The following is a 15417-nucleotide window of genomic DNA, read 5'->3' on the forward strand; positions in this document are numbered from 1 at the left end:
TAAATTAAAATATGTGCACAATGTCAGTGACAAAAATAAAAAATGAAATTTATATTTAGAAACTATACTTTTTGTGTGTTCTTCAAATAATAACCCACTGGTAAAAACTTAACAAAAATTTCAGCAAAACCCAGTAAGGAAACATTAAGAGAGATTTCTTAAAATTCTTCTCTCTGGGTCTAGTTGAAAAGAGAGAAGTCACCAAATGGAGACAATGTAGTATCAATAAGACACACTTGTACATTATATCTCTCATATTCTGCTACTGAAATTATTTTAAGAGGAAAAATTAACTTGCCTTTGAGAGAGAAATCTTAAGATATCCTAATTACATTCAATGCAAAAAGAGAGAATTTAAGTCCAAGTTTAATTTGCACACAGTTGAAAAGAAAAAAATTAAATGTTACACAAGCCCAACATTATGAATAATTATACATTAAGGATGCTTGGTGTGGGAGAGGCTTTGGACTTTTGTTATCTTTAGATTGTGGACCATTAGCATACTGACATATGTTGAGGATGGGACCCAAATCTAAACATGAGATTCATTTATGTTATATGTTTTATATATAAAGTATAATGATCTTATATAATATTTTAATAATTTTGTGCATGAAACAAAGCTTCATGGTGCGAAATTCTCCACTTGTGGCATCACGTCAGAGATTAAAATATTTTGGATTTTGAACCAGTTCTGATTTCAGAATTTGGGATTATGGATTCTCAACGTGTAATAAGATTTGGATATTTCATATGCAAAATATCCACATGATTGTACTTTTGGTATTTCTCAGATAGGCTGCAGGTGTGATGTTGGGAAAGTTCTTTGGACTAGACACAGATCATAGTGGTACTATTAAAATAGGCAGATCTTTGTGATATGATACAAAAATAAATCCTAGAATCCCATTTTGAGGAGCTTTTAAATTGGGTATAATTAACTGAGAGGTGAATTTGAACAGATAATCAGATTACAGAACTACTGAGGGTCATTATTCACATAAAAAAGGAAGAACAGAAGAGAGGGTGAGGGGAGAGAAGAGAGATTACTCTTATTAAAAAGTCCTCGTTATCTTCTAGGACATAGATGATTGACACAGGTGTTGCACAGTTTGAAAATTACTTTTCAAAATATTGTATTTGCTACCTTAAGCACGTCTTCTTTTTGCTGGGGTTTCTTTTTCTCAGATTCATCCAAAAGTGTATCAGCCTGAATGATCCATTTTGTGATGTGATCTACATTCTGGTCAAAGGTTTCCATGTGTTTCTGGTATTCCTTAAATGTACAGAGACGTGTAATGACATTATTGGTTAGAAAACATTCTTAAAGGACTGTTTTCTACTCTCTACAAGACTAAAAAGACAAAAATACATATGTATCATAATTTAAATTACTTTTAAGTAGAACATTCACGTAAAATATAACACATAGAGAAAAACATATTAAAATTAGTTATGGACAATGAATTTAGAGCAGGGTATATGTGGATTTGACGAATTTTCATATAGGATCTCAGTGAATGTTTACACATTTTTTTTTGATGGAGAGGGATCAAAAATCTTCCAGTGTCTCCTCTTACCAAGAGAAGGTTGAGCCATTCTTCTGCTCGGGAAGTGACAGCTACCCAGTTACTATTCAGAAGACTGAGTTTATCTTCCACCAAGGTCTCCTTCTTGCCCAAAACTGTTTTCAAGGCTTCTCCTAGCTCTATGACACTCTTCAAGTGAGCCTTCTGTTTCTCTACTTCTTTCTGAGTAGCCTGTGAAAAGAACAGCATTGAGATTAAAGTTATATTTTGTAGCCTTAAGATAAAATGGTTGTGAAATGGCAGTGTGTATGGTCACTCTGGTTAGATTTTACAAAGGTTTAAACCTACAACAATGTGTTTATAAACCATAAAAATCAAAGAATATGAAATGCAGTTTCATTGTTGAGCATATATGTATACACAAATGTGGTTAATTTAATTATTTATCTTTGAGTGCACATATTTAATTGCTAAACAAATGTATTGCCCAACTAAATATATTTATCTTGTACATGTCGTGGTTAAAGGTTGACATTCCATTGCTTTTTTTTTTTTTTTTTTGACAGGCAGAGTGGACAGTGAGAGAGAGAGATGGAGAGAAAGGTCTTCCTTTTTGCCGTTGGCTCACCCTCCAATGGCCACCGCGGCCGGCACATCACGCTGATCCGAAGCCAGGAGCCAGGTGCTTCTCCTGGTCTCCCTTGTGGGTGCAGGGCCCAAGCACTTGGGCCATCCTCCACTGCACTCCCTGGCCACAGCAGAGAGCTGGCCTGGAAGAGGGGCAACCAGGACAGAATCCGGCGCCCCAACTGGGACTAGAACCCGGTGTGCCGGCACCGCTAGGTGGAGGCTTAGCCTAGTGAGCCGCGGTGCCGGCCATTCTATTGCTTTTTAAAAAACTTAGAAAGTATGGCACCACTGTCTATCTACATCAAATTTTAGCCTTTTTGTATCATGGATCTCTGGTATCTGATTAAGCTTAATGACCCCTTCTTATCTTAATGCCTACAAAAGCATAAAAGAAAATATACATGGGTTGAAATAAGACCAATTAAGTCAAAATATAATATATGTGTTTCTAAAAATTTTTGTGATGTAGTAATACATGTTTTGTTTCCCAGCATATTAACTAACAGGATCTAGCATCAGGTCACTAAATAGGATAATTTCAAAGTAGCGAGGAATACACTCGTTGCTTCTGTATACCAAGTATACTCAGTGACTGGAACATGATATGAAATATCTGTCATTTCTATCGGTGACCAAGTCACAGCTACTGCTATTATTAGAGTTTGCTTTCAACATTTATAAACAAGAAAAAGTTGAATTTCGGTTACAGGTTAGCTACTATACCTAGAGTTATTTGTAACATCGGTGTCATTTGTTGCACATGAGTGAGCTTAGCAGTTCATTAAAACTGTTCATACAGCAAGCATAAATGTTTATTAAGCTTCTACTAGATGGCAGAAACTCTTGTAGCAGGGTATTTATTTCCATGCAATGTGTTTTTGGAAAATGATAAGAAATGTCTCCTTTGGGTAGAAACAGCCTCTTTGGAAGTTGACTTGTGAATGGACTTGCAATAAATTTCAGCACTTTAAATCCTTCATCTGTTCCCTATACTACTTTTATTATACAAAATTTGATCTTTGTTCGAGACAATGTGGATAAAATGGTAGAGCAGCAGAGAAATGTCCTGTCCTTTGAAAGCTTATATGGGCTAGTCAAAGAAATAAAAATAAGTACAAATGAACATTGTCTATTTCTTATATTTCAGGCTAGTGGCTTATAATTTCAGTTGATTTGTTCACAAAGGTAACACCTTATTAAGTAAAAATTTAATTTACTTTGAGGTCCCTAATTATCTTTGAACATGTCTCTAACTATTATACTGTGCATGCAATATTGTGGCACAGCAGGTTAAGATGTCTCTTGGGACTTCCACATTCCATGTTGGAGTGCCAGTGATCAAGTCTTGTGTCCATATTCCAGTCCACATTCAAGCTAATGTGGCTGGGAGGCACAAGATGCTGGCTCAAGTACTGAGTTCCTACCACCCACATGGAAGAGCCAGACAGAAGTTCTGGTTCCTGGCTTTGGCCCGGCCCAGCAGTGGTTGCTGCAGGCATTTGGTGAATGAGCCAATGGACAGAATCAATCAATCAATCATTCTCTTTAAAATAAATAAAAATGAATAAACATTTAAATGGATCAGACCATTAATCCTTTTCTGCAAGAATATAAAAAGTTATTATGGCTGGCACTGCGCTCACTAGGCTAATCCTCCGCCTTGCGGCGCCGGCACACCGGGTTCTAGTCCCGGTTGGGGCGCTGGATTCTGTCCTGGTTGCCCCTCTTCCAGGCCAGCTCTCTGCTGTGGCCCAGAGAGTGCAGTGGAGGATGGGCCCTGCACCCCATGGGAGACCAGGAGAAGCACCTGGCTCCTGCCTTCGGATCAGCGCGGTGCGCCGGCCGCAGCACGCCGGCCACGGCGGCCATTGGAGGGTGAACCAACGGCAAAGGAAGACCTTTCTCTTCATCCCTCTCTCTCACTGTCCACTCTGCCTGTTAAAAAAATAAAAAGTTATGTACCAAAATCTTTACTTTTTTTTTTTTTTTACATGCCAGGCAATGCAGTTAAAGCTAATGGAAAATTCCAAACTTCAGAAAGGATCAGGGGAAGTTTTGAATTTAGGAAATGTTTCAAAAAATTCCTGGATCATAGAAAATTATTTTATGTCAATTATCTACCAAAATCCTCCACTGAATTTTCAAGGGTGTAGAGATACTGCATAAATGCCTCTGGTGGGGTACACCACCTGAAATTCGAGGCATTGCTGCAATTTCTGCTCACACCAAAACAGGCCAGGGATGGGTACACCTGCCCCAAAGCAATGTGATAATGGGAGCAGCAGGGGGCTAATGGACATAAATTGGTACCTGGAATATTTTTGGGAATTTAAAAAAAAAAAAAACTGTTTGACAGGCAGAGTGGACAGTGAGAGAGAGACAGAGAAAAAGGTTTTCCTTTTCCGTTGGTTCATCCCCCAATGGCTGCTGTGGCTGGCGCACTGCGCTGATCTGAAGCCAGGAGCCAGGTGCTTCTCCTGGTCTCCCATGTGGGTGCAGGGCCCCAGCACTTGGGCCATCTTCCACTGAACTCCCGGGCCACAGCAGAGAGCTGGACTGGAAGAGGAGCAACCGGGACAGAATCCGATGCCCTGACCAGGACTAGAACCTGGAGTGCAGGTGCCTCAGGCAGATTAGCCTAGTGAGCAGTGGCACTGGCCGGGAATTTGTACATTTACAGGAGCATCTAAATGGGCCTGTCTCTGAAGATTTACATCACAGCTCTAATCCCTTTATTAGACCACCAGACTGAATTCCTTTTCCCAGATCCTTAAGTTGATGTATAACCTTGCCTAAGTGCCTGCTGGCTCATAGACTTGCTTGTACCCTCTAAATAAAGGTGGGAGTGCATAGCTATCCAGTGGCATTTTCTTAGAATGGCCACTCCCGTGTTCTGTATCCCCATTTGAAAAACCTCTTCATAAGAGAAAACATTTAATGTCCAATGATATTTCATGCGTTTAATGGAAAAAAGGAAGCAGCAACTAATTTCTAGTGTCTTTTCAGGTTCCAGTATTATTTTGATGTATGACATGATCATAAGTCCACTTTCAAGAGACTTAAGAATAGCCGAATAAGAACTACACTTGAGTCATTAGCTCTAAGGTTTTGCTGACATAGGAAAAACGTCTGATGTGAGTATTTTTCAGTTTAAATATAAATCACTATCAAAGTCTCTATCTTCATATGTTTAATTTGTAATATTTGATACCTCCAGTATGATATAAATATTGAACACTTGCTTTCATGATTTTAAATAAAACATTTGCTGTCAATAATTTTTAAATGTTATTCCAGTATCCTTATAATAAGGAATGGGAGGAATAAATTAATTTTCTCTAGTGAATGTATTCCTGTGTCCATGGGAAGGAAGAAGAACACATTCTGATTCATTCCTTATACCAACAAGTTGAATAGAATGTAGAAATCTTAATTGGCACCTTAGGTAAAGTATTTGGTCATCAGTTCCTCAACTCAGTTTACTGATGTAATAGCAGACTGGGAACTTGTTCTGTTGAACTCTGATGATCATACAATTACAGGACGGAAACAACTACTTAAATTTTATTTAAAGGTAAGACAGAACAGTATTGGAATAATTACTGGTCCCAAAGGAACACATCCACAGATATTCTCCCCCACTGGTAGGCAAAGAGCTTACTTGGTCTTGACTCTCTCCCATACTCATTTCTTCCAACGCTTTCCACAAGTTTTCTTGCAATTTCTCAGGGACTTATATTCCTAGGACAGTTCTTTATCTGACTGCCTATTATTCCTACCCTTTCTTTCTTCATTTTTTTTATTCTCTTGTAGGTATCCTGCTCCAGAGATTACATCAACACTCAGCCCCACAATTAGTCAAATACGTGCTTGAACACCCATAGAGGTACGTGATAGTAATGTCAAAAAATCTGTGGAAAAGTAGAATAAAAATTTACTTTGGTGCACATTTTTTTAAAATCCCTGTATTTTTTGCATAATATACACTTTCCAAAAACTTTTTGAAGACCCATCAATGCACAGATTTCAAAAAAATTGCAACAAAATAAATATATCCTTTAATTCTACTTTCCATGAACTTTTTTTTTCCCATGAATCCTATATTTCTGAATTGAATAGGCACTACTAACTTCCTGTTTAGCTCTTTCTGAATCTCTTGGGCATGTTCCCTCTTCCATGCATGAAGGGTTAGCATTCTCATAGAAATCACAGTAAAAGTTCCCTACCCAACTGAAATCTGCCCTTCAACTATTTAAATACAATACCACTTCTGAGCATCACAAATGGAAGGTGATTCTTTCACTCTTTAGTTAATATAATGATAGAAATATAATGAAAAAATCACCATATTACTGCAATTCTAAGACACACATTTGTTACATTTTAAGGTTTTTGAAGTTAAGGTGAAGTATGCCTTCTATATTTACATTTAAAGTGATAGTGATACTTTTTGATCCTCAACAGCTATCATCAAATCAGTGTAGCATCCTACTATCTAGTATGTGTTAAACAAGATGCAGTTTGATATTTAATTACTCTTTTAGGCTCCTACATTATTCCATCCTGGCAGAAGTTTAGGATATGTTTTACTTTTAGGCTAATGTGACAGAATAATATAATGATAAATTAAAGAAGAGTATAAAACATTAAACAGATTTTATAGCAGTGTGTATTGACTTTTTATTAATAATATAGTGTCTATTAAAGAATTTCCTGAAAGCAGAATGTGCAGAACCAAAATTATAGCTATAACTATAATGACAGTGAGTAGTGACTCCAATGGCATTTAACAGATGTTCTATTTTCTAAGTAACAGCTGCTTGATGCATTCATTGTATGAAGTTAATGATCTGCTAGTGTTATTTCACTTCACAGATAAATTACTATTCTCTCCTTAAAAAAAGATATGCAATTTTTCATTGGAATGATAGTGTAACAGACTTTAGAAATAAGTAATAGTTCTCATGCTTTTATAGCTAGGAGGACTGATGAGTTGAGGCAACTATCTAGATAATCTAGGACCAGAAACCAGATCTTTTTAAACTACAAAAGCTGATTGTTTAATAAGAGTACACAACATAGCTCACTGAAGTGAACGTAGTTCTCATCAAACTGGCTGAAATTCACAAATCTTGTGAGGCATTTTTTCCCGTGGCTCTCAACTTTGCCAAATATTAGCTTCATTGGCTAAACTCAGGTCAATAAATCGGAACCTCTAGGGTGGGCCTTAGGTATTAGCAAGCCTTTTAGGTTTCCCAGTTCAATCCAACATGCAGTAAATGGTGAGAATCACTGGCAGACAAAAAGACACAATCTGTCATGAGGTTTGCTTAGTGACAATCATTAAATGTTACAGGTGAAGTGCAGTAGAAGGCTGAGAAATTTTTTTCTCCTTTATATTGAACATCATAAAAATTTGTCTCCAAAATAAATGTTAAAAGCACATTTATTTATTATAAAAATGGCTACTGGACATCAATTATTTTGCATTATTTAATATTTTGAATTCAGCATTTTTATAATTCTCTCAGTAACTCTTGGTATCAAAAAACTACTGTTAATAAAATCTGTTGCTCAATTTATTAAAAATGATAGATGTGAACTACCAAAAAATTTGATGGGTCTAATGTATTATAGGACCAAAAAATTTCTTTCCAGGGAATCATAATTTACCACTTTAATTTTTAGATAACACCGTGGATATTAAAGTGGCTTAGTGGTGCTGAATTATTTAATTGATATGGAACTTTTGATGAATGAAACAAAATTGGAAATAAATGAAGTCTGTTAGTGGCTAAATCAGAAATTCATACAGATTAAACTTTGCTGTAACTTATATTTTCCAAATATAATGATAATCACAGTAATAAACTACTGTTTAATCACATAAAAATTTACTTTCCTATGTTTTTTTCATGTTCAGCTCAAATGCTAAGCAATTTTGGCTAGTAATGGGATATTCAGAATCTATTAACTTATATCCACCTAATCAGAGTGTTTTTAAACATTAACAAATACTATTTGAAATCTAAAATCACATCAGTGGGAACAGACTACAGATTATAAAATAGTATAAAGGCATTTTTTATTTTAATTTAAACTATTTTCTATACTTTAAATTTAGCCATTATTTGTTTTATTGTAGATAATGATTTTTTGTTATTTTAGTTATATTACTTTATCGTTTATGTAAGTTTATATATATTTTTTATTACTTTAACGTGACTAGAAAGTAGGATTTCTAAGAGTTACTTAGCATTTTAAAAGATTTATTCATTTATTTATTTGAAAGATTATTAAAGTGAGAGTGAGAGAGATTGAGAGAGAGAGAGATTTAGATCTTCCATCTGCTGCTTCACTCCCCAATGGGCCAGGCCAAAGCCAGAAGCTTCTTTCGGGTATCCCAAATGGGTGTGGGGGTTCAAACACTTAGTCCATCCTCCACTGATTTCCTAGGTGCATTAGCAATGAGCTGAATTGGAAATGGAGCAGCCAGGGCTCGAACTGGTACCCATATGGAATGCCAGTGCTGCAGGCCGTGGCTTAACCTGCTATACCACAATGCTGGCCCCATAATCTTCTTTTTGTAAAAGTAGCACATGCCATCCCTCAATTTCCTTTGTGATCTCTAATATTTTATGGGAATTTAATGAGATGATTGCTTATGTGTCTAAACATGTTTATTCTTAAATAATTCCAAATGTACACCATTTGAATCTTAAAAATACTTTGTTTTAATTTTTATCTATTTAATTTTTAATATTTAATGAGTATATACTATATGTCAGACACTATATATGTAGGACATAGCATGTAACCAAAACAGACATGATCCCTGTACTCTTGTCAAGTGACCTGCTAATGTCTATGTAATAGTCTAATAGAGTTTATCCTCACAGCTTGAGGATCTTGTGCAGTGCTGGCTCTCAAACTCTTTGGGTGCTGCTCATCTCTCCTAGCTTGCCTTACCATTTCCCTTTATTGTTTCTACTCTAGAAACCTGAGTGTTTCTGTCCTCAACCTGGCAAACCCATTAACAGAAAGTTGTGAGAGATGAAAGGGAAAATTGCCTGATGATTTATAGAGTAAGGAATGTCACATTTATAACTTCCTCATGCATTTCTGTTGACCAGACTATTCAGCTAGAAGTGATCATTCTTTCAAAATCTTATTAATGCTGCCCTCATTACTATTTGGATGGGAACAAATTATTTGAACGTAAAAATACAGTGAAAGGGTTACATGGTATTAGGGATTTTCAATTAACATTAGTAGATTAACATTCAACTTCCACTATAAAATTTTTTATCTCACTTCTGTTACTATTCTAAAATGTCTTAATATTTTAAAACATTGCCTTTACCATTTTAACAATTGGCACTGCTTTTTAAAATTTTCATTTTGTTATCTGTAACTGCAATAAGGAAGGTGGGAATAGGAAGATCAGGTTTCTTGCCTGCAGCTTTACCTTCAGTTAATCAACCTTGCCCCCATTCTACTTACTCCTGGAAATTTTCCCATCATTTCTCTTACAGGATCACTAAGAATCAACTGATGAATGATGAGTAAAATAAAAATGCAATACATATTAAGGGTCTTCAAAAAGCTCATGGAAAATACATATTAAGAAAATACATGTGTTTCAAAAATTATGCCAAAATAATATTTATACTTTTTTAAAAATATATTTACTTGGAGGGGGGGAGAGGAGGAAGAGGGGTAGGGGGAGGAGAAGAGGGGGAAGGGGAGGGGTAGGGGGAGAGGGAGAGGGAGAGGGAGAGGGAGAGGGAGAGGGAGAGGATTCTGCATTACTTGTAAACAGGAGACTGCAGCTGGAACCAGATATCAAACTGGTACTCTGATATGGGATGAAAGTATCTGAACCACTAGGTCAAACACTTGCCCCTAAACGTATCTTTAAATTCCATTTTTCAAGAACATTTTTGAGCTATCCTTCTATATACAATGGAACACTGTTTATTCACATAACAGATGAATTAGAATTTGTTACAACATGGATGGAACTGAAAGACAAGTGAAATAGCTAGGCACAGAGAAGCTACACATTACCTCACTTATGGAATGTTTCTAAATTGCCTCATAGAAGTGAAAAGTTGAATGGTGGTTACCAGAGGTTGGGAGGTAAGTAGGAACAGGGAGGGCATAGGAAGACTGGTCAATGGGTAATAAGTTATAGGTTGGAGAAACAAGAAAGAGAATTGACTATTTTCACAATAAAATAAAAGAAAAAAAATAAATGTTGAGGAGACATGTCCTCACCCTGATTTGAACATTGCAGAATGTATACATGTATTGAAGCATCACGTGGTACTCCAAAATTACACTCAATTTTAATGTGTCAATTAAGAATAAAATATTGGACACTTAAGATAATCTGGTTTATAGTTCTCTCCAAGTAGATTACACTCTGAAACATCTGAAATTGTACCTTGCACCGGCTAGCATCTTTATTGAAGACTATGGATTCTAGTCTGTATGGTTTTAAATGTGTGACTATTAATTTTGAAAAGGAGGGAAATGTTGATAAATTAATACACATTTAGAAAAAAAACATTTCCTGTGATATTCTTGCTTTATAAAAGGATCATAGCAATGTCAAACTCCTGATACCTATTCATGACGAAAATATGGTAAAAGTTCAGGGTCAGACTTTTGACATTGTTTCTACATTAGCTTTCCTCTAGTTCAAGGGTTGGCCTACTTTTTCTTTGAATGACCACATAGTAACTGTCTTAGGCTTTGTGGACCATGTAGTCTCTATCATAACTACTCAACTCTGTTATTGTAGCACAAAAGCAGGAAAACAATAACCAAATAAATGCAAGTTACTATATTCTAACAAAACTTTATTTATAGATATAGGCATGTGAATTTCATGTACATGTCATGAAACCTTGCTCTTCTGATTTTTTTTCAATCTTTGGATTGGACAAAAGCAGGTGACAAAATGGATTAGGCCCATTAGCCATAGGATCATCTAGCTCTAATTTATCTTCCTCTTTGCAAAAAATTAAACTTTTAAGCATTCTTCCCTAATAGGAAGTTCACGAAGTTTTCTAGAATTGGGGTGGTCTCTATTAGGTTGGAATTTTGATAGCTCCCTTAATAATGTTATGTTGATGACCTTGGACCCAAATGATGGCCAAATTCTCAGGAAAAGTGCTTGTCCATTTTACTGATAGTCCTAGATGCCTTGAAAACTAATCAAGAAACAGAGAAAGGAATGTTGGGCCTTTATATTCTTGTTCATAACAAGAGAAATAGAAACATTTCAGAGTCCACAGGTTCCAATATTATAACCACATCCAATGATGAACAGATATATTTACTCTGCTAATGATTCTATCTGAATAGACGCATTCTTAGGACAGTAGAACCTGCATTGCTACCACAAAAATGCCCACTTACTTTGGTTCTGTTTTGAGAGGCAGTCTCAATTCTCAGCCTGTGCCACTCATTTGCCTTATTCTATTTCCACAATGTAATTGCTGTTAGGAATCAATCATTCATACTGTAATGCTGCTAATGATACCCAGAAAACCAAGTTGATCTTCTAAGGTTCCTGTCTTTTTGCTCAGTCAGAGGATGTGTTCCTGGCTGATGCTTAACTAGACCAGGCAAACAGTGGCCATATTCTTTTGAAATTAGTAATTTCCTATAGGTAAAGTCTTTCTTAATTACTAAGACTTAGCTCATAGAACTTGGCTGCACAAGATTCTGAAAGTCAAAATCCCAATAATTTGACTTTTTTGTATATTGTGTTTTCTTATGTTCCTAAATATTAGACACATGGGAATTATATAGAATATAATTATTTCTGTAATTATAAGCCATCTTATGGAATGAAATATTATAAAAATTTACTTCCTATACCCATCTCATTAATTCTGCCCTTGCACATACAGAAAAATTCCTGTTCTGTACTCATCTGAAAAATCCACATGCATGCCTATTTTTAGTATATGTTTCATGTATTAATAAACAATGTATAATGTTTTAAAATACATTTTAATCTTTGTGTACACGGAGTCACACTGAATCCTTTAAGATGTTTCCAATTTTACTATATATTTTAAGGAGCCTGAATTTTATTTTATTTTTTAACAGGCAGAGTTAGTGAGAGAGAGAGAGAGAGACAGAGAGAAAGGTCTTCCTTCCGTTGGTTCACCCCCCAAATGGCCGCTATAGCTGGTGCGCTGTGGCCAGCGCGCTGCGCCAATCTGAAACCAGGATCAGGTGCTTCCTCCTGGTCTCCCGTGCGGGTGCAGGGCCCAAGCACTTGGGCCACCCTCCACTGCCTTGCCGGGCCACAGCAGAGAGCTGGACTGGAAGAGGAGCAACTGGGACAGGATCTGGTGCCCCAACTGGGACTAGAACCTGAGGTTCTAGGCAGAGGATTAGCCTAGTGAGCCATGGCGCCAGCCGGAGACTGAATTTTATAATATACCTTTTGTGGTTACAGGCAAAAAAAAAAAAATCATTGTTAGGAGTGTGTGTATGGCACTAAAGGTAAGACCTCATTTCAAATTTGAATGCTGTAGGCCCAGCTTGTCTCCAAATTCCAGCTTCAAGCTAATAAACACCCTGGGAGGTAGCAGGGTAGTTGAATCCCTTCCATTCAGGTTGAAGGACTTGGATTGAGTTTGCTTTTCCTGGTCTGATCTGTTGCAAGCACTTGGGGAATGAACCAGTGCATAAGAGATTTCTATATCTTTCTCTGCCTTTCAAAAATTATTAAATAATCTTACAGATTAAATCTGGTATCATATTCATAGCTGCTTCAGTGGTTACCAATATAGGTAATATTATAATCCCTGGGTCACTTAGGGGTCTTCCATCCACTAGTTTATTCCCCAAAAGGCCATAATGGCCTGTAGGCCAGTCCGAAGCCAGGAGCCAGGAGCTTCTTCCAGGTCTCCTATGTGGGTGCAAGGATCAAGGACTTGGTTCACCTTCTACTACTTTCCCAGGCCACAGCATACAGCTGCACTGGAAGAGGAGCAGCTGGGACTTGAACCTATGCTCACAAGGGATGCCTGCCCTGCAGGCGGCACCTTTACCAGCTACAACTCAGCACGGGCTCTCAATCTGGATTTCTTAAAGATGAAGAACACAGAATAAACTATTTTCCCTATATCCAAAGAGGAAAACTTTAAATTTCTGGTGCCTAATTCTACTTAAAAGTTCAGAATCAGGGCCAGCATTGTGGTGTAGTCAAAGCCACCACCTGTGATGCTGGCATCCCATAAGGGCACCAGTTCTTGTCCTGGCTGCTCCACTTCCAATCCAGCTCCCTGCTAATGGTCTGAGAAAGCAGCAGAAGATGGCCCTAGTGCTTGGGCCTCTGCACCCATGTGGGAAACCTGGATGAACCTCCTGACTTTGGCATGGCCTAGCCCTGGCTGCTCCAGCCTTTGGAGGAGTGAACCAGTGGATGGAAATACTCTCTCTTTCAAACAAATAAATAAATCTTTAAAAATGTTCAGGTGGAGGAATTCATATCCATGGATAATTTTATATGATTATCTATTTCCTTTGAGCAATTTAAAATATGAAAATAATGACTTCAAAAAAATGACTTCAGAAAATTTTAGGCCTATGCTCCAATGTTCTTTCCTTCCACTGAACTGTGAATGGCACTCAGGCACTATGCTTTTCTCTTGCATGGAGGCATACTGATGGAAAAAATAACAATTTTTTCTTATATTCATTATTTGAATAACAGTACTTTCTCCTTCATGGTTCCTCTAATTTTTTTTTCTTCTGGATCCAAGTTCTAATGAAGAGCCCTTAAACTAGTAGTAATTTAAATTGTATTTTAACGATCATTTTGCTAATTTGGAAAATTTCAGTCACATAAATACATTTATTTCTTTGTCTGCTAGAAATCTCAGTACCAGATCTGTGGCTTTATTCCTATCTACCCATTCTAATGTCCATGAGATATTTTGATATTTTGGACATTTTTGTATAGTTTTTACTATTTTCCTATTATAATTTCCCCACTTCTCAGTTTTCTATTTTATTTGTGCCTGCCCAGGTGTGTCATATGTATCTCTTTAAACAACTTTTAAAATAAATTAATATACTATATAATATCAGCTATTAATTTATAGCATTGTATAAAATCTATATAGATATTTAATAAATAAAAACTCTAAAATAAACAAATATTTAATTCTAATCAATACACTTAAAATTACGCTTTGGATGAACTGAAGGTCAATTATCATTTCAGATAAATGAAATTTTTGTGTATTAGAATATGTTTCCCTAGATGTTAACATCTTTTATTATCCAAGTAAATAAAATGTTCTGGGTCAATATAAGAGAAATTCAGTATAAATTCCAAATTATGCGATAATAATATCTTCACATTCAAGAAAAATTGTATGTATGTATATGTATGTAAATTTACATATGAGGTGAATGTGGAAAAGTTTTACATATAAAAAAATTTAAAAACAAAAATAATTAAGTATATTTATCTCCCATCAAAAACACTCAGAATAATTACAAAGTATATTTAATGTATTTAATTTAAATGATCACTCAATTTTTTAAGAAATTCTGGTATTTTTACTTTGCAACAGCACATGAGACAGCATGAATTAAGATCTCTGTCTTCCAAGAAAGCATGTGAAATGGGAATGTGCTGAGGAGTCAGATGGTATCACCTATGAGCACTTGTTTTTTAATTTTTTTAAATTTAATTAATTAATTAATTTTTTTTTTTACAGATAGAGTTAGTGAGAGAGAGAGAGACAGAGAGAAAGGTCTTCCTTCCGTTGGTTCACTCTGCAAATGGCCGCTACGGCCGGAGCTATGCCAATCCGAAGCCAGCAGCCAGGTGCTTCCTCCTGGTCTCCCATGTGGGTGCAGGGCCCAAGCACTTGGGTCATCTTCTACTGCTTCCCCAGGCCACAGCAGAGAGCTGGACTGGAAGAGGAACAACCGGGACTAGAACCCAGTGCCCATATGGGATGCCGGCGCCGCAGGCAGAGGATTAACCTAGTGAGCCATGGTGCAGGCCCCCATGTTTTTAATCTAAATTAGAATACTAATAATCTATATAAGATTATATTAATAACTATAATAATAAATTCTTAAAATAATTATCTGACTTTTAACTCTGTAGAGCAAAGAAAGCTTCAAAGAAACTTGTAAAGCTTACACATCAATTTTTCAGAATGTATGTAACATGTAAATGTGTAGTTTCAGAATGTATGTAACATGT

The 15417-nt window shown here is 36.3% G+C and overlaps 1 protein-coding gene across 17 annotated transcripts in view; it reads right to left on the reverse strand.

Moving 5' to 3' along the window:
* The window catches only part of DMD (dystrophin), a 2248405-nt gene that overhangs the window by 1268165 nt on the left and 964823 nt on the right, over window positions 1–15417 (reverse strand). For all 17 annotated transcript variants that reach the window (XM_070067426.1, XM_051827673.2, XM_051827679.2 and 14 more), the window contains 2 exons: window positions 1581–1760; window positions 1148–1276 (listed from right to left, as the gene is read on the reverse strand). In XM_070067426.1, the coding sequence (XP_069923527.1) occupies window positions 1148–1276; window positions 1581–1760 (309 nt within the window). The remainder of the gene's footprint in view (window positions 1–1147; window positions 1277–1580; window positions 1761–15417) is intronic.

The sequence above is a fragment of the Oryctolagus cuniculus genome, chromosome X (genome assembly GCF_964237555.1).
Source record: "Oryctolagus cuniculus chromosome X, mOryCun1.1, whole genome shotgun sequence".
Classification (NCBI taxonomy): domain Eukaryota; kingdom Metazoa; phylum Chordata; class Mammalia; order Lagomorpha; family Leporidae; genus Oryctolagus; species Oryctolagus cuniculus.